Below are 26,670 nucleotides of genomic sequence, written 5' to 3'. Positions count from 1 at the left end.
AGCTAAGCTTAGTTTGTCTTTATATTTCCCCCATAAAACAAGCATTTGATGAAAAATATTTGATTGCTTAGCTATTGAGCATGCCAAAATCCAATTCTTTCTTTTTTACTAAGCTAGAGTGAATGGACACTGCTTAATGGCACTGTTTTAATTTCTAAAAAGTCTTTCAAGAATAAGCAATTAAATTGATTACTTTTCAATGTTATAACATGTTTAAAACAATTCATGAATGTTTAAAATAATGCTACTAATCATTTTATGTTTGCTTGCTGGCTTGACCAAAGAGAGAGTTGGATGTCCCACCTGCCACACACACAATACGCACATAAACACACCACACTGGAGTGTCACAAGTGTGGCAAAGGCAGTAATATAGAGAAGGGAAAAAGTTTATTATGTTCTTCTAAAAATGTCAGTTCTGATTTGCATTCCTGTTCTCTGTATTTTATCCTATATTTTATTTATTTAATTGTAAGAAACCATTGATTAATAATGAGATTGATAGCTTTTTTAATAGGAAATAAACTATCATTTTAAATGAGCACATTGATTTTTTATAACTTTCTAATTAAAATATTAAGATAGGAAAAAGTGAACATCCTAGAAAAAGGAAATAAAGTATGTATCTTCCATGTCTTCGGATTTTTCCGGAAGTATAAACATTTTAGTTTTATTTGAGATTTTTTTAAAAGTAAGTTTTCAGTTTATTTTCTCCCTTAAAAATAAGTATGTCTTCGGCAGCCCAGGGTTTCACTGGTTCGGATCCTGGGCACGGACATGGCGCCGCTTGTCAGGCCATCAGGCCATGCTGAGGTGGCGTCCCACATGCCACAACTAGAAGAACTCACAACTGAAAATACACAGCTGTATACTGGGGCGGGGGGGGGGCCTTTGGGAGAAAAAGGAAAAATAAAATCTTCAAAAATAAAAAAATAAATAACTGTCTTTGACTAACCACTGGGTTGCATTGCTATGATTCAGCCTATTTTGTTTGATAGCCACAGATACTGTCTTCTATCCTAGGACATCTTCAACTGCTAACATTGGCTAGCAATGGCTGGATAGGTGATCTACAGAATCATATCATATATACATTTAGCTTAACATAAATTCAACCATGTGAGTTGGGTCAAAAAAGGCGGGAGGTGGGGGGTGGTGAGGAATACCAGTTCACAGTATATAGTGCAGGTCATTCTGCCTTTCATTTCACCCCGATGGCATATGGCCAGTAAACCTCTGCTCCAAAGTGAGTGAGTGTTGGGAGATATCTTTTGGTCCTTCATCCTGTCTCATTTCTAGGATGCTTCATATAGCACAAGTATCTTGCAATGCTGAGTGTGATGCTAGCATTTCAAGATTTTTTTTAATCTAATAGCTCCTAAATATTTACTTTGGTGTTCAACTAAAGAAATAGCAGTCGTTTCTGACAGTGGAAGGATTTGGAGACATTACACGTGATAGGTTACTTTAAGAGATTTCCAAGGCCAGTTTTTACTATAATTTATTTTTAATGCTCTAACCTTAGAATTTAACCTCCACTTTTCTAAGGAAAACAGCGCTGAACTTGGTCTTCATTAAGGGTGGCATGTTTTTTCTTCACCCGGAGAAAATCTAGATAATTTAATCTTACTGTTAAGTCTTGTTCAGTTACCCTCCATTTTTTCTCAGTGTGGTCATAACATTGAAACTTTAAGATAATTGGAGACTTAATTTGTTTTATAAATTTTTTATATCAAATAAATTAAGCCATTGATAGTCCATAATAATTCATATAGGCTATTAAATTTTATTGTTTGTGTTTACTTTATGATTAAAATGATTAGTTGATTCAGAAATTTTTCTGTTAAACTATATTTTGATCTGTGCTTGCCTTTTACTCAGTTGTTTTCTCTCTTTTTAAACAGATAAGCAATCTAAAGAAAATTTTAAAAGGAATCCTGGATTATAATCATGAGGTAAGGACTTTTTTCTCATTCTATTTGAAGTGTTACTATAGGATAGTTTAATTGTATAATATTTTACAATATTACTTGAGACAAGTAAAGGAAAAATTACCTCAAAATTAATAATCAGTTTATCTTCGTTGTATAGATTCTAGGATGTTCGTTCAAACTGGCATCTATTAGGGGGTCACAAGAGAAATATCTTTCTCACTGTATTATGGATAGTTTGTAGATATTTATGTTAAAGTTTCTGTTAAAGTTTACTTTGTGCTACCTGTTAACTCTCTCCTCTCTTCCCTTACTTGTGAAGGTAGTTTATAGTACCTGCATTATTGTAACCAACTCCCTTGCCTACTTCCAGTTTATTCCTTGGCAAACCCCCATCCCTATATTAACTCAGTTTATCCTCTGGGTCTGCTTCAGAACAGTCAAGACATTCCTGAGGAAAAGAATCAGGCAGTGGAACTAGTTTCCTTTAAATGTTATGACCACAGGTATCAAATGGACGCAGCCCTAGAAACCTGTGTTGTTTCCTTACTGGTTCCCCCACAAGCTTGCCTGCAGTTTTACCTGTGTGTATGCTTCAGTTATCTGTCTTCATCATCTCAGTAAGTGACCCTACCATCCACCCTACTGCTCAAGCCCAAAACCTAGAAATCATTTTACGGTCCGTCCTTCTTTTGATATCGTCAGCCAGATCTATTAGTTAGACCTCCAAAATATAGCTTTTCTCTGTCTTTACTGCTGCCACCCATACCAAGCCATTATTAGCTCTTGCTTAGATCACTGGAGACCCTGATTTCACTCTTGCCTCTCTACAGTCTGCTCTATACTCTAAAGCCAAGATGATTTTTAAAAATAAAAATTAGATTCTGTCACTTTCCTCCTCAAAGTCTTTCATGGTTTCCTATTGTGTTGAGAATCAAATCCTTACTTCTTACCAGAAGCGACCAGGTACCGCCTGACCCCTTTAACCTCCTCTTATGCTGCTCTTCCCCTCACCCGTAACACTACAGCCACATTCATCTTGTTTCTGTGCTTTTAGGATCTTCTTTTTTCAGTGTAGAGTTATCAGACAGTGACCTTATATTTACATGTGAGTCATTTCTTTTGGGGCCAGTCAGTTTCCCCATACAAAAGTCTTCCATTCTCCTACCTGATATAAGTGTCTTGCTATCAGCGTTTTGGAGTCAAATGGAGTGGAGGTAGCTAGAAGGAATCTTACTGTCGGGAACATGAACCTGTATTTAATCTCCACTCTTTCTGGTACCCTCTGGTTCAGAACCTCTCTAGCTCCACTTCTTCAGAGGGTACACATCCAGTCTTTCTAGGGGTGGTAGAGGGATCGATAGTACTCAGTATCTTTGCTCAGTATGCATACCACATATCAGATTAGGGCCTAAGTTGCTGTGACTCAAGATAGTTATATCTTAGGTATAGGAGGTAAAAGTAGAAATTGGGAAGTGAGAATGACATGACAGCTCTGGGCTTAGCGGTGAGTTTCCATTGCTGACAAATTAATCTCTATCACATATTTCATTTGTTCATATAAATGTAAATGCAATTCTAATCCTTTTGTCTCCATTCAGATTTTAGGACAGCAAATTAATGACTTTACCCTTCCTGATGTGAACCTTATTGGGGAGCATTCTGATGCTGCCGAGCTTGGAAGGATGCTTCAGCTCATTTTAGGCTGCGCTGTGAACTGTGAACAGAAGCAAGGTAATTTATTTCAAGTTAGTGTATGTATGCATTTAAAATAACAAGGAAAGTAATATATATTGTATGTTTTATATATAAATCACCAGTACAAATGATAGCATCTTTTTAAGGCCGCTCTCAAAGAATGCCATTTTCTATGATTTCGCTAATTTGTTTGCAAGCATAAAAGAGTTTTGCAAGTTGTGATAAATGTGATTGTGATGACACTCTTTCCCATTCTGCAAGATTACATAATTCTTTGAGTAGATTACTTTTAACTACACTGAATGTAGTGAAATTTACTGTTAATTGGACGAAGTCCAGCTAAATTAATTAATAATATCAGTAATAATGATAATGATATACTGGATCAATTCAGCTCTAGGAACTTAAAATTGGATATTTTAGATTGCAAGTACAGAGCATTTATTTCACAAATATTTACTGAACTCATGCATTATGCTGGAGCTAGGAACACAGTGTCAGGTGGAACAGACACGATGCCTGCCCTCCTGAACTCGTAGGTGAATGGAGGGGGCGGGCAGTAAATAATGCCACATGTAACTGTCTGAGTGTGATGAGTGCTTGAAGGTAAAGTGTATGGGGACAGTCTAGGTTTGGGTCAGGGAAGTTATTTAAGCAAAGATATGGAGGGTACTGTATTAAGAGGAATCCGAATCGTAGAAACTGAATGTTAGAAAGACCTCCATTACCTTTGAGGGATTAAGAAAACCCACAACTATAATTGGAGAATAGTGAAGAAGGTGCAAAGAGATGAAGCAGGAGGAAAGTTAGATAGGGAGTGCTAAATGATGATGGCACAGTATTTTACTGTTACTTACATGACTTTTGAAGAAGGTGGGGTTTTTTTTAAGCCTAAAGGTATTTTTCTTCTTCCTCCTACCCCATCTCTGGTCATGCAAAACAGATTTTTATTAATTTGTCTGTACTTTTTTGGTGTTCTAGTGATGTTTAGTAATAGTTAACATTGTTTTCTTGAAGCTATGGCTAGTTTTATTGGTCTCTGATTCAGGAATTTTTTCTAACAATGTATTTATTTCTCTCCAGCCCCATTGCTTTTAGATTTTAGCATGCCATGGTCTTTTCGTAAATTTTACTTTTTTTTATTCAGTGCAACTCAAAATTTAAATAGAGAATTTTCTACATTCGTGATTTTTGTATATTATTGAAATGTCTAAGTTTTTTTGTCAAATATTAGACGATTGATATAAATAAGATTCAAGACATTAAATCTCTAAGTAGATGTTTTGATTTTAAAGGGTGGATGAAAAATTATTTAATGTAATTCATTGAGTTCAGATGGCTTCTTATGTATTCTGTTAGGAGATTCATTAATTCTTAGGATTATCCTTAATACATAAGGGTCCTTGGAAGTGTATAACTGTTAAGACTTGGCTAATTATATTTATTACAGGGTAGGAATAGGAAAATAAGGATGTTACCTATATCCATATTCCTATGGAAAAGAAGACAATCATATTTATTTATTGAGCTTGTCGCATAGACCAAAGTTCTGTATAAAACCCTGACTCAGTTTTTCCACTGACATTGTATGTAAATGATGAAAACTTTGAACAGTATTTTAACATCATACTTATCTGGAGGGTGTTCTCTGCTCTCAGGAACACAGTTGAGAACAAAGATTCAAATTAAATGGATTTTTGAATTAAGTATTACCAGTCACTGCACGTTGATGATACAAAATCAGGATATAAAACCTGATAGTCACAAGGAGTAAATGAAGTTGTCTGGGTGTATTTGCTTTGTAATCCATGAAGTACTATACAAATAAAAAGGGCTTTGTGTTTAGATCATTTTTTCAATTAGAAGAAGGGAGGGCAATCGCTCAGAAAGTTGACTTTACATTTATCTTGGCTATCTGACTTCTCCATTTGGAGCAAATAAGTGGTGGTAAATTTGAAAAAGCAAAGATTAGTAGTAGAAAACACAGTTAATAACAATATTTACCAGGGCCAGCCCGTGGCCCAGTGGTGAAGTTCATGTGCTCTGCTTCAGAGGCCCAGGGTTTCCCTGGTTCAGATCCTGGGCGCGGACATGGCCCCACTCATCAAGCCATGCTGAGGCGGCATCCCACACAGCACAACCAGAAGGACCTACAACTAGAATATACAACTATGTGCTTGGGGGCTTTGGGGGGAAAGAAGAAAGGGAAAAAAGAAAAAAGATCGGCAACAGTTGTTAGCTCAGGTGCCAATCTTAAAAAAAAAAAAATATTTACTGTGTGTCTCCCTTCTGCCTGGTACTCTACTGAGCACTAACAGAACAAAAAATACTGTTTTCAGATTAGGAAATTAAGACTCATAAGTTTATGTGACTTGCCCAAGATGTCGTGCTTTTGAGAGCCTAGGGAGGGACAAAAGCCCATGTCACTTCCACTTGTAGACTTAACACTCTTTATACTGAACAGCACTGTAGATTTTGGACCTAAAAGCTAGCTTTTCAGGATAAACTCCCTGACATGGCACACCTCATTTTCCAGCATTGCCTCATAGATCTGCACCTCGTAATCATAGATGCTTGTATTTCAGACATTTAAGATTTGTAAATTTTTTTATTTTTCAAAAATTGTACATTAATGTAGTTCTCATCATCATTTTATCATTTAGCATTCTACGGTGTTCGCGGGGAAGGGCCTTGACGTGGCAACACCGCTTCTTAACTAACGCTTCCCCTCTCGCACCTTACTAACTGCACAGCCTCTCTGCTCCCACTGCTGTCTTCACCTCCAGGAAGCCACCATGAATTTTCCTTCCCCGTTCTCAGGGCCACTGCTGCTTCTCTTCTGTGTTCACAGACTTTTATTTGGGGGCTGTTTAGTCATCCTAGCTGGGCCATTCTCTCCATAGCCTGGAATTCTGTTTCATGCCTCTGAGCAGAATATCTAGAAGCACTCCCTTGTATTCCAGCACTCCTTTGAGGGGCTCCCCATTAACAACAAAACAAAACAAAACAAAACGAAAAATCTAGCTTAGACTAAAGGAATTTTCTTTTAACCAAATAGTGGGTCAGTTAGGATATATTTCTACTGCTGGCGGAAGCACAGTGCCTGTGATCTAAGTGTGCTGTGTATATTTGTGTCACCACACATCTGACTGGGTACAAATATCCTTAGGACATGACTTCCTGAAAAATATGTTTTGCATTAACTAAAAGCTTTGGCATTAACAACCAGAATGTCAAAATGTCATAATTTAATAATGCTTTCAAAATACTTTTTTTTTTCAACAAGTTACCTGTCAAGCACAGGATTAGAATTTGGCATTTCAAATACATGTCTCTTTCTTGCCAAAAGATCACTTGAACGATTTCATATTAAGACTCCTTCATGTAATAGTTGGAATGCTGAGACAATTTTTCGGTGTTTGTTTTTTGGATGTGTTAGGGGGAAAGGCAGGTTGAGGCTAAAATTTCCTAATCACTTTACCCTTTTAAGTGTTTCTTATTAAAACATTTACCATATTTGTTGGAATCCAACTGGCCTGCTGATTTTTTATGTGTAATGACACTTTCATTATCCATTGTTGGATTTGAAAATAACGAAAACTACTTCCGGGGCTTTTTTAGAAGGCAAGAAATTGTTTTTTCCAACTTCGTCACTACTGATAGCCAAGAGAGTCTTCTCTTTCTTGGCAGTGGTGAGAGTAGTAAGATGGATGGAGTTGGTGCTTTAGTATATTAAAGATGTGGGTCACTGGGGCCGGTCTCGTGGCCGAGTGGTTAAGTTCGTGCGCTCCACTTCAGGAGCCCAGGGTTTCGCCGGTTCGGATCCTGGGCGCAGACATGGCACCGCCCATCAAGCCACGCTGAGGCAGCGTCTTACATGCCACAATTAGAATGACTCACAATTAAAAATAAACAACTATGTACCTGGGGGCTTTGGGGAGAAAAAGGAAAAATAAAATCTTTAAAAAAAAAAAAAGACACGGGTCACTGTTTTAAAGCCCAGTGTTCTACAATATTTGTTTAACTATGTTATCAGTTTCTACCTCAAATTCATCATAATTTTTTGTTCTAAGCAGCTTTCAGGTTCATTAAGTTTTTTCTATAGTAGAAAATAATAAGGTAGGGATTATACGCAATTCAATGCTTTAATGTCACATAAGAATAAAGCCCAAACTTCAGAGTTTTTTAACATGCAGCAAAGAATAATGTGAAAGACAGATAATGTTCAGATTTTAAGAACAGTAATATGGAGTCCTTTCCATCCTGGCTTTCAGCTTTCCTATTTCATTTGTTTTAAGTTCCTGAGATCCTGCATATTTGTGACCTTTAGCTGTAGCCTCAACTTTATAAGGAATGGTGGGTGGGGGGAACATTATCTGAAGGAAAGATAAATACTGTGATTCTCAGCTTTTACTTTACCTATGGCACATATGTTTGACTATATATATGAGGAATTCCTAGGAAGACTCAAAACAGGAAACTCCTTATAAGAATCATGAAGTGTTAGCCTTTATTCCCTTGACTATCTTTAACTTGAACAGTGACATTCCAGATTGTTCTTGTTTTCAGAGTACATCCAAGCCATTATGATGATGGAGGAATCTGTTCAACATGTTGTCATGACAGCCATTCAAGAGGTACGTTGGAGTTGTCTTATGACAAAGGGAAAACATTTAAAATGTCAAGTGAACAAAGCAATACATACAGTTAGATCGTAAGAATAGATTATGGGTCTATTCATTTTATTCATTTAGTAAACACTTATTGAGCACCTACTATGCACCAGGAGCCGTAGTAGGCATTAGGGATGCAATTATGAAAAACATAGACATGGTCTCTCCCTCCCTCCCTTTTTTTAAACAAATTTTTATCAGCTATATAATGGTCTCTTGCCTCACAAAGTGTAAGTCTCATGGGAGAAATGAATGAACAAGCAATTCAGATACTTGCAAAGTATTCAAAATGAAAAGTACCCTGATGGGGAAAATGTAGGAGTACCTCAGGGAGTATTGGACTCAGTCTGGAGACGTTCAGGAAGGCTACTCAGAGGAAGTGTCGTCTAGACTGAGCACTGAAGGAGGAGATGAGGTCAGAAAAGGGCAACAATTGTTCTGAAGTCCAGGCGACACGAATAAGCAAGACCTGCACGGCGTGTTGGAGGCACTGAAAGAAGACTGCCTGTACGTGCAGAGTGCTTAGACATGAAATGAGACGTCAGATTATTAGGATATTGAGCAGTTTTGTTAAAAGAGTTGGAATTTTGGAAATTAATGAACAGATTTTAAGGAGAAAGTGCATTGAAGTCTGTATTTGAGAAAATCCATGCAGTGAGAAGAGTGGGTTAGAGGAAAACAAGGCTAGAAAAGAGGAGAGCAGTTGAGAGACTTTAATAATTGTCCAGTGAAGAATGATGGAAGGCTGAACTAGGTGATGGCAGTCAGGGTGGAGAGAGGTGGACAGATCTGAAAAGCTCAGAGCTCCAGTCAGCAGGCTTGATGACCTAGGAGGAAGGCAGGGGTAGCTGGGTGAAATGATGGGACCGAAGAAGGGTTTTTGTAAGATGGTAGTTTCTCTCTCTCTCTCTCTCTCTCTTTTTTTTAAGGCACATTCTATTTTTATGTCTTTATTAAGGTGCTACTGACTTTGATTTTTTTTTTTATTGTGGTAAAATACGCATAACATAAAATTTACCAGTAGTGATATTTAGTACATTCGTAACATTAGGCAAACATTACCACTATTTAGTTTCCAGAACTTTTTCATCGCCACAAAAGGAAACCCTGTACCCTTTAAACAGGCAAGACTCATTTCCTCCTCCCTTCAGCCTTGGCAGCCAGTAGTCTGCTTTCTGTCTCTATAAATTTTCCTATTCTGGATATTTCATATAAATGGAATCATATGATATGTGGCCTTTTATGTCTGGCTTGTTTCACTTAGAATGTTTTCAAGGTTATGTTGTAGCATGTATCAATACTTCGTTCCTTTTTATGGCTGAGTAATCTACTGTTGTATGGATTTACCACATTTTGTTTGTCCATTTGTCAGTTGATGGGCATTTAAGTTGTTTCCACCTTTTGGCTATTGTAAATAGTGCTGCTATGAACGTTAGTGTATAGGTTTTTTTTGAACACCTGTTTTTAGTTATTTTGGATATATATCTAGAAATTGAATTGCTGGGTCATACAGTAATCCTATGTTTAACCTTTTGAGAATGCACCAACCTGTTTTCCATGGGAGGTGCACCATTTTACATTCCCACAAACATTGCACTAGAGTTTTGATTTCTCCACCTCCTTGCCAACACTTGTTATTGTCCATCTTTCCGATAATAGCTGTCCCAGTGAGTCTGAAGTGGTATCTCATTGTGGCTTATTTGCGTTTTCCTAAACACTAATGATGTTGAGCACCTTTTCATGTATTGGCCATTTGTGTGTTATCTTCTTTAGAGAAATGTGAATACAGTCAAGTAAATGATAGTCTTTTAACTATTTAAATGGTAATAGGAAGAAGGCACAAGAAAGAGAAAGTAGAGGTTGAGATAGAACGAAGAGGATGATAAATGGTACAGGGTCTGTGAGAAGCTGGGGAGAGACTGGGTTGAGAGCACAAGTGGAGGGATTAGTCTTAGATGGGAAGAATAGCACTTGTATTATAACAAAATCGAAGAAGGAAAGGATGGGCATGAATGTTGCCAATTTTGTAGGTTAAGGTATAGGAAATTGGGGAAATTCATATCTGGAAGCAAGGTTGGGTGAAGAGTGGGGGAATTGGTGAGGTTAGAGAAGTAGGAAATGTTTGGAATAATGTTTAAAGGGAATCAAGAGGCTGCTGACTGGGGAAGCGTAACTACTTTTTGGGCAACTTTGAAGGCCCAGTTGAGATTCGAAACTATGTATTAATAGTGTTTTATGATTTTTAAAACTTTTTTACTCTCTCAGTACTTGGCAGTCAGGGTATATAGCCAGAAGAATTAGGTAGTTGGATTGAACTTGCATTGAGATTTTGCTGGGAAGAAGGAATTGAGGTAAGAGGAGAATTGATTATATTGACAGAAGTCATCAACATAATAGACCACGAAATCTAAGCTAGAAAGAGAAGATAATTGATTAAACAAATGACAAACCATGGAAGCTAAAGTGGGGAAGGGGAGATTTCCAAAAACAGGTTGATATTAGAAAAAAGAGGAGTGAACTTCAGGCAGGCAAAACAGTGATGTTCACTCAAGAGTCTAAGCAAAGTAAGGAAGAAAATGAATATAAGGACAATGAAAAGCAGGGAGAGAGTGGAGAGGTCTAGGGCCTGGAAGTGCTGAGGAAGTCGAGGAACAGATAGACCAGATGTAACTGAACAAGAGACTTATGAAGGGAGCGGAATACCTAGGTTTTTATTCAGAGGTGTTGCTGTGTTCTGAAAAGGACTACAGTGTAACAATAGAAGAAAAAACACTGAGAGAAAATACTTCCACTTCCCTCTCCTTCCTGCCTCTGAATTAGATACTTCCTCTCTGAATATCTGTCACAACCCTTATCACACCATAATGGATTTGTCTTTCTCGCTTGAACTGTGCCAGACCCATGGTTGGCACAGGTAGCTTCTTAAATATTTCACAGTTTTAAAGGTGGTTATTTCTAGATGGTAGAATAATGGGTTTTCTGTCTTTATGTTTTTTTTCTGGATTTTATTTTCTGTACAATGGATATTGTTTCAGTTGGAAGAAAAGTCTTTTGAAAATCTTTTTATTAATGTCCTCAAAATAAAAGCATAAAAATTGAAGCCGGTATTTTTATTCTGAGAATTTCCCCCCATATTTATGCCCAGGGACTTTGACCTCTTCTCATTACGTTAATGTAGAGTAGTGGTTCTCAGACTTCGGTATGCATCAGAATCACTTGGAGGACTTAAATTAAACAAGTTGCTGGGCCCTAACCCCTAGTTTCTGATTCAGTAAATCTGGGCTGGAACCCAAGAATTTGTGTTTCTGACAGATTCTCAGGCAATGCTGAATGTTGTTGGTTTGGGGACCTCACTTTGAAAACCACTGATCTTGAGAAAAAGATACAGCTGAACATAACATTTCAGTTCTCTAGAGAGTGGGATGAAGGCTGAGATTACAATATCTCTCAACAGCACATCCCCACATTTCTAATTGTCCCTCTCTCTTTTGTCCTCAGACAGAACATAAGAAGGAAACAATAGAAAATTGGGCCCATTTGAATCTGCCCCTGACATTTGTCACAATCGGAATTTTATCCCCTTCTCCCTCAAATCCTCACACACCCTTTGGACCTTCTCTCCTTGAAACACAAGGGTGAGAGAAGCTAAAACAGATTCGTGTGTGCGTGTTATTAAACTGTAGCCAGTTAATTCTGGCTAATGTTGATGTTGCCCACATTTGTTCTTTGGAAATAGTTACTTAGTGTTACCATATTTTTACTGAAAAGTCAATGTTTTCAAATATTTAGCCACATTTTTAACTTAGAGACTTGTCTTTTTAGTAATAAGAATAAGTAATAGTTGATTCTTATGCCTGGACCTACAGTGACAATGAGCACCAGAATTTAGACGTGTAATTTTAAGTGAAGGCATTATCCTGAGTGAAAAAAAATTTCCGGAGTGAGAAACTTTCATGTATAAGAAAATGTTCCTTTTACCTTTGTGTTTTCATTTTAATTTTTATAATTCTTTAGTGGCTGAGTGTTCATGTTTGTTGTGTAAGTATATTGTATAGAATGTCTCTTTTGTCTCATAGTTATAATCATTTAAATCTTAATTCCAGCTGATGAGTAAAGAATCTCCTGTCTCTGCTGGAAATGATGCCTATGTTGACCTTGATCGCCAGGTATTTGCATTGTTTTTATCCATGCAAAGATCGAAAAGGATAAACTGTAGATATTAATGAAAAGAATGTTTCGATTGAAATAGCTTATGAAATGTATTGGTGTAGTTCTTTATTATTTATCTAAAATTCAAGAACTGAAGCCACTTTACTAATAGATATTACACATTTGTAATTAAATTTGTAATTAAAGTGTTATTGCATAACCCACTTTGAAATAAATTAACTTATTTAACTTATTGTAATTCATGTTTTCTAGTCATGATTTTTCTTTTTTCGTTAGTGATACTTTCTAAATGCCACTTTTAACACAATAGATGCATTCCTGGGAAGTTGTATGCATTTAATCTTATGATGTATTAATCATACAAAAGATATTTTACCTTTTATTTAATGGTATTCTTCAATTGAAGATATCTCCTCTACCCTTTATCTTGTGAAGAGGTGAAGATTTGTCAATACATATTTAAATGCACTAGGGAACTTTATTTTTAAATGAACTCTGCAGTGTATTGCAGTTTTAACAGAAAAGTTATTTTGTAATTTTAATTTTATTTTTTAATAAAATGCCGTTACTTACATTGTCAGTTTCTATGTTCCAGCTATTCTGGGACATCTGTTCCAAAGCATGAACAGAAATCTTTGTATTCTTTGTCTTCTCTCATTTCTTTCCCATGATTTCTAAATGTTTTGCAGGAAAATCTTTGGATGTGCTATAATTTTAACCCAAGTTGTAATTTATCTTTCCTTTGCCTTATGGTGTTTGATTTTAAAGTTGTCACCTTGAATGCGTTTTTTTGTAATCAATTTTTTCTTTGGTTTTAAAAATTAATTTTAATTATTTTTTGTCATACTTTGCTAACTTAGAGTTTGTGTAATAATGGGACACAATTTGGGAATGTTTGGTTTGTGTTGAGAATCAGAATAATAAAAATCTTTTATTTTAAAACTGATATACAAATTATCACAAAGATTTAATGTGACTAAAAAACTTGTGTTGAAATACACTAGTTGTATATTTTAACACTTGAACCGCTATTCCTCTAGTGCAGACATATGTCACCAAGGTTAAATTTCTACCTTATTACAGAATCAACATTGCCAAGAGCCAAATAGCCCAGAGAGAAGACGACATGTAAGAAAACTTGTTATGAGGAAAGAACAGAAAAGACAAGACTTAGGACTAAAAGATGTTTAAAGTTAGAAGTGCAGTCTTTTGACTCTTGGCAGAGGGTTCTTGATTTCTCTCTGCCTCTCAGAAAGAAAAGGGAAAAATGTTTTATTTCAATATTGTACATATGTAATTATTAATTGTTGCCACTTCATATTGAAGTGTTTATTGTATCTCTTTGTTTCTAATCAGTTGAAGAAAACTACAGAGGAACTAAATGAAGCTTTGTCAGCAAAGGAAGAAATTGCTCAAAGGTGCCATGAATTGGATATGCAGGTAAGAGGTCTGTTCTGTGTACCGCCTGTGAAATGCACTTCTGTAAGTACCCCCAAATGTGCTGTGTACTGCCACACAGTACAGTTTGACTATATAATGCAACCCTAGTTAAAGACAAAAAAGGAAAACAGATTTCTGGTTAAAGATAGTAGACTGAGCAAAGATATTAATTTTCTTTCCTTCCTGCAACTGCATTAAATTTATAATAATGAATTAAAATGATGTAAGCCCACAAGAAAAGAGAAAGAGGAGGGGTAAAGAAGAGACAGAGGAGCTATCAGTGCCAGCTCTCAGGAGGGGTGAGGGAGATTTTTAAAAGCCCTGATCTGTAGTGTTTGCCAATTTCCGTAGTATGAATACTCACTTAGTGGTCAGTTTGAAGGTATTAAGGGTTTAACTCACAAGACTCAGCTCATAAGACTCCTGAATATTTAAAAATCAGCTTGGGTGTAGGCAGCAACGGCACACCACTAGTTTTCATCAACCTCTGAAGCCAAAAGATATTTAGAAAAGTGCTGAATGGCTAAAAAGAGTAAGGAATGCAGTGGGCAACAACACCCGTAGAAGGGGAAGGAGGCAGCTGCTGTAGCAGAACCCGGAGAGTCCACAGATAATGATGAAAGGCTGAAGTGAGGCTGGAGCGAGAGGTATACAGAGGATAGTTGGGCCCCATCATCAACCCTGTCACTCACTGCATGTAGACTGACCTATCACCAGGTTCCCAATCAGAGGGTTCTTTTCTAAAGTAATTAAACAGAAGTATAGGGAAATTAGACTGAGTATTAGTATTGCAAGGTAAGGTCCTTTTCATTTCAACCTTCCTAGGTTCTCTAATTTAGTTTCATGTAGATAAGCCCTAAAGTGAAACCCATGCTTGCATAGCTTCCAGTTACCTTTGCTGTTGACTAATTCTTAAATGTGAGGAAATCTGCATAACCAAACGAAGGATCAAGATAAACAGGAAGCTAGCCCTAGAGGAAGTAGAGAAAATTTGGATAGTAGAAGAGATTTTTCTTTTTAATCTAATACCCTCAGTGAAATTAGGAAAGATATTGCATCTATAAAATAAGGATAAGATTCTATTTTAAAAAGGAAAAGTCAGAGATCAAGAAACACTTAAGTAGGGGCTGGCCCTGTGGCTTAGTGGTTAAGTTTGGTGTGCTCTGATTTGGTGGCCCAGGTTCACAGGTTTGGATCCCAGGTGTAGACCTACACCACTTGTCAGCCATGCTGTGGCAGCATCCCACATACAAAGTAGAGGAAGATTGACACAGATGTTAGCTCAGGGTGACTCTTCCTGAAGCCAAAAAAGAGGAAGATTGACAATGGATGTTAGCTTAGGGCAGATCTTCCTCAGGAAAAAAAAAAGAAACACTTAAGTAAGTTAACAATAGAATTGTCAAAATAAAAAATTCAATAGGATAAAGATAAAGTCAAAGAAATCTCTCACATATAAGATGGAAATAAGAAATAAAAGTATTTGTCTGGCAGAGAAAGACAAACTCTGTATGACTCCACTCATAGGTGGAAGTTAAACATAGAGACAAAGAGAATTGATTGGTGGTTACCAGGGGAAAGGCGGGGTGGGGAGAGGGCACAAAGGGTGAAGTGGTGCACCTACAACAAGACTAACAATAATGTACAACTGAAATTTCACAAGGTTGTAAACTATCATAATCTTAATAAAAAAAAGTTAAAAAAAAAAAGTATTTGTCTGGGATTTACCTCAAAATCAGGGAGGTGAGGGGAGTGGATAGAGGTGTGGATGAGACATAATTGGCCATGTTTTAATAACTCTTGAACCTGGGTAACAGATACACAGAGTTCACAATATTTTATGCTGGAAGCATTTTACTTTGAAAGGCGTAGGAGTCAGTCATTGCTTTGGATGTATATAGGAGGGAGTGTAATCCTAGCATATTTGTTGGGTTATATGGTAAGTAATATTTATCTAGTCATAAGTAAGCACTGTTAATTGGTTTTCGAGTTTTAGAACTTTACACAAATGCCGAGTTACAATAATAAATAAATGAGTTGATTATTTTTATGAGCAGTATATAAATGTTATCTTTGACAATATAGAATTAAAGTTATACACTAGGATTGGCAAATGACAGCTTGCCATCTGTTTTTGTAAATAATGTTTTATTGTGGCACAGCCTCACTCATTCATTGACATATTGTCTGTGGCTGCTTTCAGGCTATGATGACAGAGTTAAGTACATGCCACAGAGACCTGTGGCTCTCAAAGCCCAAAATACTCACTATTTAATTATTTGCAGAAAAATTTACCAATCCCTGGTATAGACGGATTGCAGAGTGAATGGCAAGGTTGCAGAGAGGTTATGAGAAGAGAAGAGCTAGCCTTGTAACACGCTTAGCTCTGCAGAAAACAGTACTAGCACAGTCGTGATAATGTGGTGTCTAATGTAATTATGCAGACTGTTGGTTGTCAACATTTAGAATTGTCCTGCATAGAAATGTTGCTGTAAAGTAAAGGTACAGATGATAGGGGTTGAGAAGTAGGACGAGACAGGAGCAGTGAAGGAAGGTGGGGCCCTAATGTTCTCATCTCACCTGGAAGGTTGTCAAGAACCACTTCTGTGGAGCAACAATCATTACATGGCTAGCTGCTTCTTGTCATCCAATCTCAGCTCAAAATCACCTGATTCATTTGTCATAAAATATTTTATTGGGCACTTAGATGTGCCAAATACTAAATGAGGCCTCCCTGGGAAGGCCTTGCATGGTCACTCAATCTAAAGTAATCATCCAGTCTCTCCTCTTAGTCTCATTTTAACCCTCTGCATAGCACTTTTCACTCTATTTTTGCATGTATTTATTAATTTATTTTCTTGTTTAATATGATTTGCTTTTGCTTATATATTTACTATGATTTATTGAATATATTACACGTAGGAATAAGAACTTCTTCTGCTTTGTTCATCACGGTGTCCCTTGCACCTAGAAAACTGCAGCAGTGCCTAGCAGGTAGTTTGCACATAATGAGTATTTGAATGAGTGAATGAATGGGCGAGTGATTGAGTGAAATGAGCAGTTGTTTAAAATTGCAGAGGTGGGCCACCCCCTGGCCAAGTGGTTACTTTTGCGCACTCTACTTTGGCGGCCCAGGGTTTCACCAGTTCGGATCCTGGGCACAGACCTAGCACTGCTCATCAAGCCATGCTAAGGTGGCATCCCACATGATACAACTAGAAGGACCCACAACTAAAATATACAACTGTGTACTGGGGGGGTTTGGGGGAGAAGAAGGAAAAATTAAAAAAATAAAAAGTAATAAAAAATCTGAAATTGCAGAGATGACCCACGAAGGATGTGAGAATACGATATAACTATATTTGTGGAAGAGAAAGATGGCACAAGTTGCTGTAATTTAACATGTCAGAGGAGAGAGTCACTAGATAATGCCTAAGATAAATCAAGAAATAATGATGTATATCATATTATTTAGAGATGTAAACTAATAACCAAAGCAGTAAAATTAGGAACAGTTAAAACTAATTGTCTCTTGGGAATGGAGAAACTCAACAGGAAACAGCAGTCTTTCATTGTAAGCCCTTTGCCTTGTTTGATTTTTTTCCTTAATAAACCTTGTTCATGTATTATTTTTAATTAGTCTCCTTTTTCTATGTATATGGAAAGGATTTCTACCAAATACATTGAATGAAAATATTTTAGCAACATTTGCTACTCTGATAAGTCTAGTATTAAAGTTTTGTATTATACACTTGGCCTTTATATAAATTGACCACATACCAGGCTATAAAGCTATTCTTGATAAAATTCAAAGAATCTGTGTTTTTTAGATCATGCTCTCCGACCAAACTACAATTAAAATTAGAAATTAGTAGCAAATAAATGAGTTTTTAAAATTTAAATTTTAAAGCTCTAAATATTTAGTCATGTGCCGCATAACAACGTTTCAGTCAATAATGGGCAGTCTATAGGACAGTGCAGATTGGTGTGTGATAGGCTATACCATCTAGGTTTGTGTAAGTGCATGCTATATGATGAAATGATGAAATAGCCTACCGATGCATTTCTCGGAACGTGTCCCCATCTCAGTGCGATGCATGACTGCATTTTAAAAAGAGGAAAGAGCAGAAATGGATGAAATAGCCCAGTGGCATTGCATAGAGCCACTGCTTTATTCTGAGAAAAGACTCATGCATTAATGGAAATCTGACAAATTACAGAGCTAGCATTGCAGATTCATTCATTTATGCAGCATTTACTGAGCACCCACTGTGTACTAGCCACTGCTCTAGTTGCTGCAGAGACAGTGAAGATGGGAGGAAACGACAGAAATAGATAAAACATCCCTGTTCCCAAGGTGCTTATATTCTAGTAAAGAAGACAAACAATAAACAAAGTAGGAATATAGTCTGTTCTGTGGTGATATGTATTCTAGAGAAAAATAAAGCAGAGAAGGTAGAATAAGGAGTGTGGGGTGGGAAGAATTAGTTTTAAATTGAATAATCAACAAAGGCTCGCCAGAAGGTGACGTATTAATGAAATCCTGAAGAGGTTAGAGGAGCAAGTGTCTCAGATTTCCAGGGAAAGAGCATCATAGGGCAAGTGCAAAGGCCCTGAGGTGGCAGTGTGACTGGTCCTTTCAAGCAAGAGCAAGAAGATGAGGATGGTAACAGTGGAAGGGAGCATGGGAAGAGGAAATCAGTCTAGAGAGGACTTTATGAGCTGTTGTAAAGACTTTGGCTTGAGTAAATGGAAGCCATTGGAGGATTTTGATCACAGTTGTCCTGTGGTCTGAGCTTTGTTTTAATAGGTTATTGTGGCTGCTGTGTGGAGAATAGACTAAAGGGAGGCAGGGGCCAAATCAAGCAGACTAATTAAGAGGCCGTTGCAATAATCCAAGCAAAAAATTATATTGGCTTAGGTCAGAATTTAAGAGTGGTCAAAATATGTTTGAAGGTAAAGCCAGTGGTATTTGCTGACAGCTTGGATGTGAGTGTGAGAGATGTTAAGGATTGTGACTGAGCAACAGGAGGGATAGAGTTACCATTTACTGAAATGGGAAAGACTGTGGAAGAATGGGGGGAGGGGAGGGAGTAATTAAGAGTTCCACTTGGACAGTTTAAATTTGAGATGACTATTAGACATCCAAGTGGAAATGATACCCAGTTTAGGATTCCAGGCTAGAAATAGAAGTGTGCGCGTTGCCAGTGAATAAGTGGTGTTTACAGCCATGAAACTGGAAGCCATCATTGTATTTAGGAGAAAAAAGCTGTGGGGTTCTCCAGTGGCAGGCAAATAAAGAATTGACTACGGAGGAAGAGAAGGCAAGACCAGTGAGTTGGTACAGAAGGAGAGTAAGATGTCCTGGAAGCCAAGTGAAGAAAACGCTTCAAGGAGGAGGATGTGATCAGGTGTGTCAAATGTTGCTGATAGATTGTAGTGATGTGGAGTCAGCAGTGACCCTGTTTTGAGCAGTTTTGGTGGAATGGTAGGGCCATTAGCCCAGCTAGAAGAAGTTCAGGAGAAACTGGGGGATGGAGAAGAAGAATTAGAAATGTCAGGCAACTTTTGTTTTTACAGCCTCATTGATATATAATTGACATCAGTAAACTGCTCGTATTTAAAGTGTACAGTTTTGATGCCTCTTGTCATACCTATAAAAATGTGAAACCATCACCACAATCAGTATAATGAGCCCATCATCCCCAAGAGTTTCCTCATGACTCTTTGTAATCTCCCTCTAGTCGCCTGCTCTTTCTGTCCCATCTTCTAGAATTGTATATAAAAGGAATCAGACAGTGTATACTCTTTTTTGTGTGTCTCCTTTCATTATTTTGAGATTCATTCATGTTGTCAGTATCAATGCTTAATTCTTTTTATTGCCAAATAGTATTCTCTTGTATGGATATAGTACAATTTGTTTATCCATTCACCTGTTCATGAACATTTGTGTTGTTTCTAGTTTTTCTCTATTAGAATTAAAGCTGCCATAAACCTTCTTTGTAAGTCTTTGTGTGGACATATGCTGTTTTTTCTCTTGAGTAAATAAGTACCTAGGAGTAGATTGGCTAGGTCATGTGGTGGTTGCATGTTTAACTTTTTAGGAAAATGCAAAACTATTTTCCAGAGTGCTTGAAACATTGTACGTTCTCACCAGGGGTGTATGAGACTTCCATTTGTTCTACATCTTTGTGAGTGCTTGGCACAACCAGTCTTTTATAATTCTAGCCCTTCTAATGGGAGTGTATTGGTATAGCATTGTGGTTTAAATTTGCATTTTCTTAATGACTAATCATGAGTATCTTTTTGTGTGCTTAGTTGCCATCTATGTATCTTCTTTGGTGAACTGTCTTTTCAGATGCAAAGTAAAGAATGAATTCTTGCGTACTTTCACATATTGCTCTGCCTATGCAGTTTTCCAAAATAATGTGAATGTTTTAAGTAGAGGTTGAATGTACTTTGTTAAAAACAGCCTTTAGTTCATAATGATAATTCACAAGTGATTGTGATGATGCCAGGGTAATTAGAGGAAGTGACTACTGTCTTCTTATATTCTCACAGGTTGCAGCATTGCAAGAGGAGAAAAGTAGTCTGTTGGCAGAGAATCAGATATTAATGGAAAGACTTAATCAATCAGATTCTATAGAAGACCCTAACAGTCCAGCAGGAAGGAGACATCTGCAGCTCCAGACTCAATTAGAACAGCTGCAAGAAGAAACTTTCAGGTAAAATACCTCTCACTAAAATCTAATTTTTAGAAACTTGGTAACTGTCTTTTAAAGGTAAGAATGTAGTGTTAGGACTTCTGGGGAGCTGCAGACCAAGGAAGCTTTGTAATAAACAACTTCCCCCAAATCTTCCCACGTGGTATAAAATAGCTTCACATTGAGGAAGAGTTCTGTCAAAGCTGCACTTCAGGATTACTTGAAGACACTGTGTCCCGACTGACATATAACTGTGCATGAAAGGAAGAAAATAAACAGCCTCACAGCCCCCACATCACCCCCACTTCTCTTCTGCCATGTACTTTGAGGTGAGTAAAGGCAGACTGAGAAAAAAAATTAGGAGGAGACGAAAGAAGAAAACTAGGGAAGGGGCCTGTGGGTGAGTTGGAGCCGTTACCAGAACGATTAAATTCACTCAAAATCTGGAATTACTTTCCAAACGAAAAAAGAGACTATACCACAAATTGCAGGAAAAAATTTCAGAGGAAATGCATCTTCGTAAAGGGCCAGACATCATAAAAAAGTATAGGCGCTGAATTTAAAGAGACTGATGACCTTTCCACGCGCAGGGTTGAGAGACATAGGCCAGATGTGTGTTTATAGAGACAGATTTCTAAACGTACCTTCTGGGAGAGGAAAAGGCCGAAAGGAAGGAAGAAGGGCCCTTTGGCAATTGGATGGTAAAAGAGTAAAGAAGAAAAGGAAAAATTTGGTGTCCTATAAGACAAAATAGAACCTCGAAATTGAAAGACCTAGCAGGATGAGAAAATATATTATGACATGTTTCTTTTCTTTTTTAGAATTATTTTATTGAGGTCACATTGGTTAATAACATTGTTTAAATTTCAGGTGTACATCACGATAATTCGACTTGTGTATAGACTGCATCGTGTTCACCACCAAAAGTCTAGTTTTCATCCATCACCACACAAATGTCCCCTTTTACAACATTCGCCCTCCCCTCACCCCCTTCCCCTCTGTTAACCAGAACAGAACCAGTCTGTTCTCTCTATCTGTGTGTGTGTTTGTGTTTGTTTATCTTCCACATATGAGTGAAATCATACGATATTTGACTTTCTCCATTTGGCTTATTTCACTTAGCATAATACCCTCAGGGTCTATCCATGTTGTTGCAGATGGCAAGATTTCATTTTTTTATGGCTGAGTAGTACTCCATTATATATATTCACCACAACTTCTTTATACATTCATCCGTTGATGGGCATTTAGGTTGCTTCGAAGTCTTAGCTATTGTGAATGATGCTGTGATGAACGCACGGGTGCATATATCTTTCTGAATTAGTGTCTTCGTGTTCTTGGGGTAAATACCCAGAAGTGGAATAGCTGGATCATATGGTATTTCTATTTTTAATTTTTTGAAGAATCTTCCTACTGTTTTCCATAGTGGCTGAACCAGTTTACACTCCCACCAGCAGTGTATGCAGATTTCTATTTCTCCACAGCCTCTCCAACACTTATTTCTTACCTTTTTAATTATAGCCTTTCTGACAGGTGTGAGGTAATATCTCATTGTAGTTTTGATTTGCATTTCCCTAATAATTGGTGGTATTGAACATCTTTTCATGTGTCTGTTGGCCATCTGTATATCTTCTTTGAAAAAATATATTATGACCTGTTTTGTACCTAGCCATAGATTTTCAGTGTTAAAACAGTAAGAGAAATATTAATTAGATTTTTACATTACCAGGTAACTTTATATGGTAACATATCAACTATCCTTCATTATTTCTCAATGAACTGTCTCTGGATTTTTGTTTTTGTTTTTTGCCTTAACAGGAAAAAATTAAAAACTTCTCAGAAACCTTAGAAACAGTTCATTCCCTATGATCTACATCAGCAGTTCAGAGTGTGGTCCCAGGAGCCCCACAGGTTCACTGAGATCCTTTGAGAGAATCTTCAAGGCCCTCTCTTTTCCAGCTGCATATCTGTGTAAGGCTGGATTTCCTCTTCATACTTCAGCCAAAAACTGTCATGACAGATGAATGTAGAAACACATATGAGAACCCAGCTGTCTTCTATTAAACCAGATTTTTGAATCGCAAAAATGCAAAACAGTGCCACTCTTCTCACTATTTTTTTGTTTTAGAAAATACAGGTTTTTTTCCCCAAGTAATTTTATTGGGATTATAATGGTTTTATACCATTGTGTAATTTCAGGTGTACATTATTGTTTATCAGTTTCTGAGTACACTTCATTGTGCTCACCCCAGTAGTCTGATTTTTATCCATCACCATACATATGTGCCCCTTTATCCGTTTTGCCACCCTACAGTTGTTTTTCATAAATGATGTTTTGTCTGTATTAACATAATAGGCTTATTACTGTTATTTTCAAATGAACTAAGTAAATGTATTTAGATTTTTTCAGCTTTGATTTCTAATATGATAAATATCGATAGAGAAAACCTATATAAGCAAAAGTCCTTTTGAATCTCAATAATTTTAAGGGGGTGAAGGAGTCTTGAAACCAAAAAGTTTGAGAACCCTTCATCTGCATCTTGACTTTCTAAGACAGTGTCAGTGGATAGTAAAATTTAAGTCTGACTTTACCCTTTTGTTTCTAAATCGTGACTAGTTTTTAAAGTATGGTTTCAGGGAACTGGTATTTAAAACTGTCTTACATTTTCAATATAAAAGAAATAATGTCTAATGCTTTTATTATTCCAGATACATATTGCAATACTATATTTTGAAGTACTTCAATAGTTTAAATATTTTGTCAGTACTATATATCACTATTTTTTATTATTTATATTCAAATGTAATACTTCTGGCTCATGCTTAGTATGAGATTGTACCTTCATTTTTTTCTTTTTTTTTTTTTAGCATTGATGGCATTTAAGATTCCAGTCCCATAGATTGTTAATTACAAAGGAGACATCACCTTAACCAAAGCATCAAACTTAGCAGCACCACCAGTGGCATAGGACACCCTGACATTGTGTGCCTCATGACATGATGCTATAAGAAGTAGACAGCATCACCTATGTAGTATTTTTGCCAAATATTTAACCTGAATTTAATCGTGAAGAAATAATCAGAATGAGGGATATCCTTTAAGATGGCCAAGACTACTTAAAAAAAGTCAATGTCATAAAAAACGAAACAAGACAGAAAAACAAGAGATGTTACAACTAAGGATAATGTATAAATTTTCATTGGATCCTGGATCAGGGTAGGGAGAGAGAACTATAAGACATTTTTACTACTACTGGGGAAATTTAAATACAGTCTACATTTCAGGTAATATTGTTGAATTAATATTAATTGTCTTAGATATGATAATGATATTGTGATTATGTAAAAGATTATCCTTATTGCTGAGGTATTTGAGGGTGAAGCATCATGCCCTCTGTAGCTTACTTTCAAATAGTTCTCAAAAAACTGTGTGTGTGTTTTACATATGTGTATATACATGAAGTGAGTGAGAGAAAGCATATGAGGCAAAATACTTACAATAGGTGAATCTAGCAAAGGGTATACAGTATTCATTGAACTATTCTTTCAAATTATAGATTTGAAATATAAAAAATAAAATGGTGGGGGAAAGAAAGAAGTTAGATTCAGTATTCTAGACAATGATAACAGAGTGTAAGCATTTACCTCCACTTCCCCCTCCCTGAAATCAAAGCCCACAGAGATAATTTTAAAAAAAGAAAACTGCTAATATCCCATTTATAAATATTCTTTAAATAATCCTAAATAAAATAGTAGTGAATTTAGTTCAGTACTATATTAAAATAAACTTTTTTTTTTTTAAAGATTGGCACCTGAGCTAACAACTGTTGCCAATCTTTTTTTCTGTTTTATTTCCCCAAATCTCTCCGGCACATAGTTGTCTATCTTAGTTGCAGCTCCTTCTAGTTGTGGCATGTGGGACGCCGCCTCAGCGCGGCCTGATGAGCGGTGCCATGTGTGTGCCCAGGATCCAAACCGGCGAAACCCTGGGCCACCGCAGCAGAGCACAAGAACTTAAGCACTCGGCCACAGGGCCAGCCCCTAAAATAAACTTTATCCCAAGATTGTTAACCTGTTGAATATTAGTAAATCTATTACAATAACTATTAAATCTGTTTCTATAACTCCTTCAATCCATAAGTTAAAGGAGAAAGAAAAGTATAAAATAAGTTTGTGAATATGTAAGATTCTCAGTAAAGAACAAGATAAGGATGAGTATTAATCTGTTTGACTTTTTCTAGACGTTCTGTAACTCCTGGCTTTGCCACGTACCAGCTGTGGAAGCTTGGGCATGCTTTTACTTCCTCCACTGTAAGGTGGACTAATAGTATTATCTATTTTCTAGAATTTTTGTGAGTATTAAATGAGTTAATATATGTAAAGTACTGAGACTATTGCTGGCACATAGATGCTATATAAGATTTAGCTGTAATTATTTTCCTAGAAAATGAAATGAGAAAGAAATGAGATGAAAATATTGGAAAAATGAAAAATAAGTCATCGTTATTCGTGGATAATACATTTTGTCAACCAAAATACTCTAAGTACTCTAGTATATGGAGAGAGAACATCATGTTTTTACATGTTTTTTGTGGAGCATTGTAAGAATGCCACTTTCTCTTAAATTATTATATAATTTGATCTTGATTCCAATTTGAATTTTACGTTCATCCACAAGTATTAATGAGCAAGAGATTCCTAAAACATTTTGAGAACAAAGTATAATGAGGGAGTACTAGCCATATTCAGTGTTGAAATATGTTATGAAGCTATACTAATTAAATAACTTGGTACTCGTCCTGCAAAATATAGTGACACAAATGAAGATCCAGAAACCAATCTAAGTGTATATAAAAATGTCTAATGTGATAGGTGGCATTTTCTAATTAGTAGGGAAACGTTAAATTATTTGTTAAATGGTTTGGGGACAGTTGGTAGGTATTTTGGCAGGAAAAGTCAGATTCCTACATTATATCACATACAAAAATGAATTTCAGTGAAATTGAAAAAAAATTTTTTTTCTAAAATTGGCACCTAAGCTAACACCTGTTGCCAGTCTTCTTTTTTTCTTCTTCTTCGTCTTTTCTCCAAAGCCCCCCCAGTAAATAGTTGTCTCTTCTAGTTGTGGCATGTGGGATGCCGCCTCAGCATGGCTTGATGAGCAGTGCTAGGTCTGTGCCTGGGATCCGAACCAGGGAAACCCTGGGTCGCCAAAGTGGAGCACACAAACTTAACCACTCGGCCACGGGACCAGCCCCTGAAATTGAGAACCTTAATGTTAAAAATAAAACGTATATCGGGGCCGGCTTGGTGGCATAGTGGTTAAGTTCACGTGCCCCACTTCAGCGGTCCGTGGTTCGCTGGTTCAGAACCTAGGTGCGGACCTACCACTCATCAAGCTGTACTGTGGCAGCATCCCACTTAGAGTGACTAGGAGGACTTACAACTAGGTTATGCAAGTATGTACTGGGGCTTTGAGGAGAAAAAGAAAAGTGGAAGATTGGCAACAGATTTTAGCTCAGGGCCGATCTTCCTCACCAAAAGAAGCATATGTTGAAAAAAATAAAATAAAATGAAACATATAAATACTAACAGGAAATATAGGATTAAAAGAAGAAAACTTTTTTTTTTTTGAGGAAGATTAGCCCTGAGCTAACTACTGCCAGTCCTCCTCTTTTTGCTGAGGAAGCCTGGCCCTGAGCTAACACCCGTGCCCATCTTCCTCTACTTCTATATGTGGGACTCCTACCACAGCATGGCGTGCCAAGCAGTGCCAGGTCCGCACCTGGGATCTAAACTGGCGAACCCCGCGCCGACAAGAAGTGGAATGTGTGAACTTAACTGCTGCGCAACTGGGCCAGCCCCCAAAAGAAGAAAACTTTTTAATCATACCCTAAAAATGGAAACTATAAAGCATAAGATTGTCAATTGAATTACATAAAAATTAACTTCTCTACCTTAAATACATAAGTAAAATTAAAAGTAAATAATAAATATTTGTGACGTGAGAGACAAAGAATCTTGTAAATCAAAAGGAAGGATGTATGTTAAGCAAAA

At 36.9% G+C, this 26,670-nt stretch overlaps 1 protein-coding gene across 2 annotated transcripts in view; it reads left to right on the top strand.

The window, feature by feature from the left end:
- HOOK3 (hook microtubule tethering protein 3) overlaps positions 1–26,670 on the top strand; it is a 103,287-nt gene that overhangs the window by 22,226 nt on the left and 54,391 nt on the right. For both annotated transcript variants that reach the window (XM_070598692.1, XM_070598693.1), the window contains exons 4-9: positions 1,905–1,955; positions 3,533–3,665; positions 8,199–8,266; positions 12,406–12,468; positions 13,829–13,912; positions 20,471–20,634. In XM_070598692.1, coding sequence (XP_070454793.1) covers positions 1,905–1,955; positions 3,533–3,665; positions 8,199–8,266; positions 12,406–12,468; positions 13,829–13,912; positions 20,471–20,634 — 563 coding nt within the window. The remainder of the gene's footprint in view (positions 1–1,904; positions 1,956–3,532; positions 3,666–8,198; positions 8,267–12,405; positions 12,469–13,828; positions 13,913–20,470; positions 20,635–26,670) is intronic.

Source organism: Equus przewalskii, chromosome 28, assembly GCF_037783145.1.
Source record: "Equus przewalskii isolate Varuska chromosome 28, EquPr2, whole genome shotgun sequence".
In the NCBI taxonomy this organism is placed as follows: Eukaryota; Metazoa; Chordata; class Mammalia; order Perissodactyla; family Equidae; genus Equus; species Equus przewalskii.
This window is presented reverse-complemented; position numbering and strand designations above follow the sequence as displayed.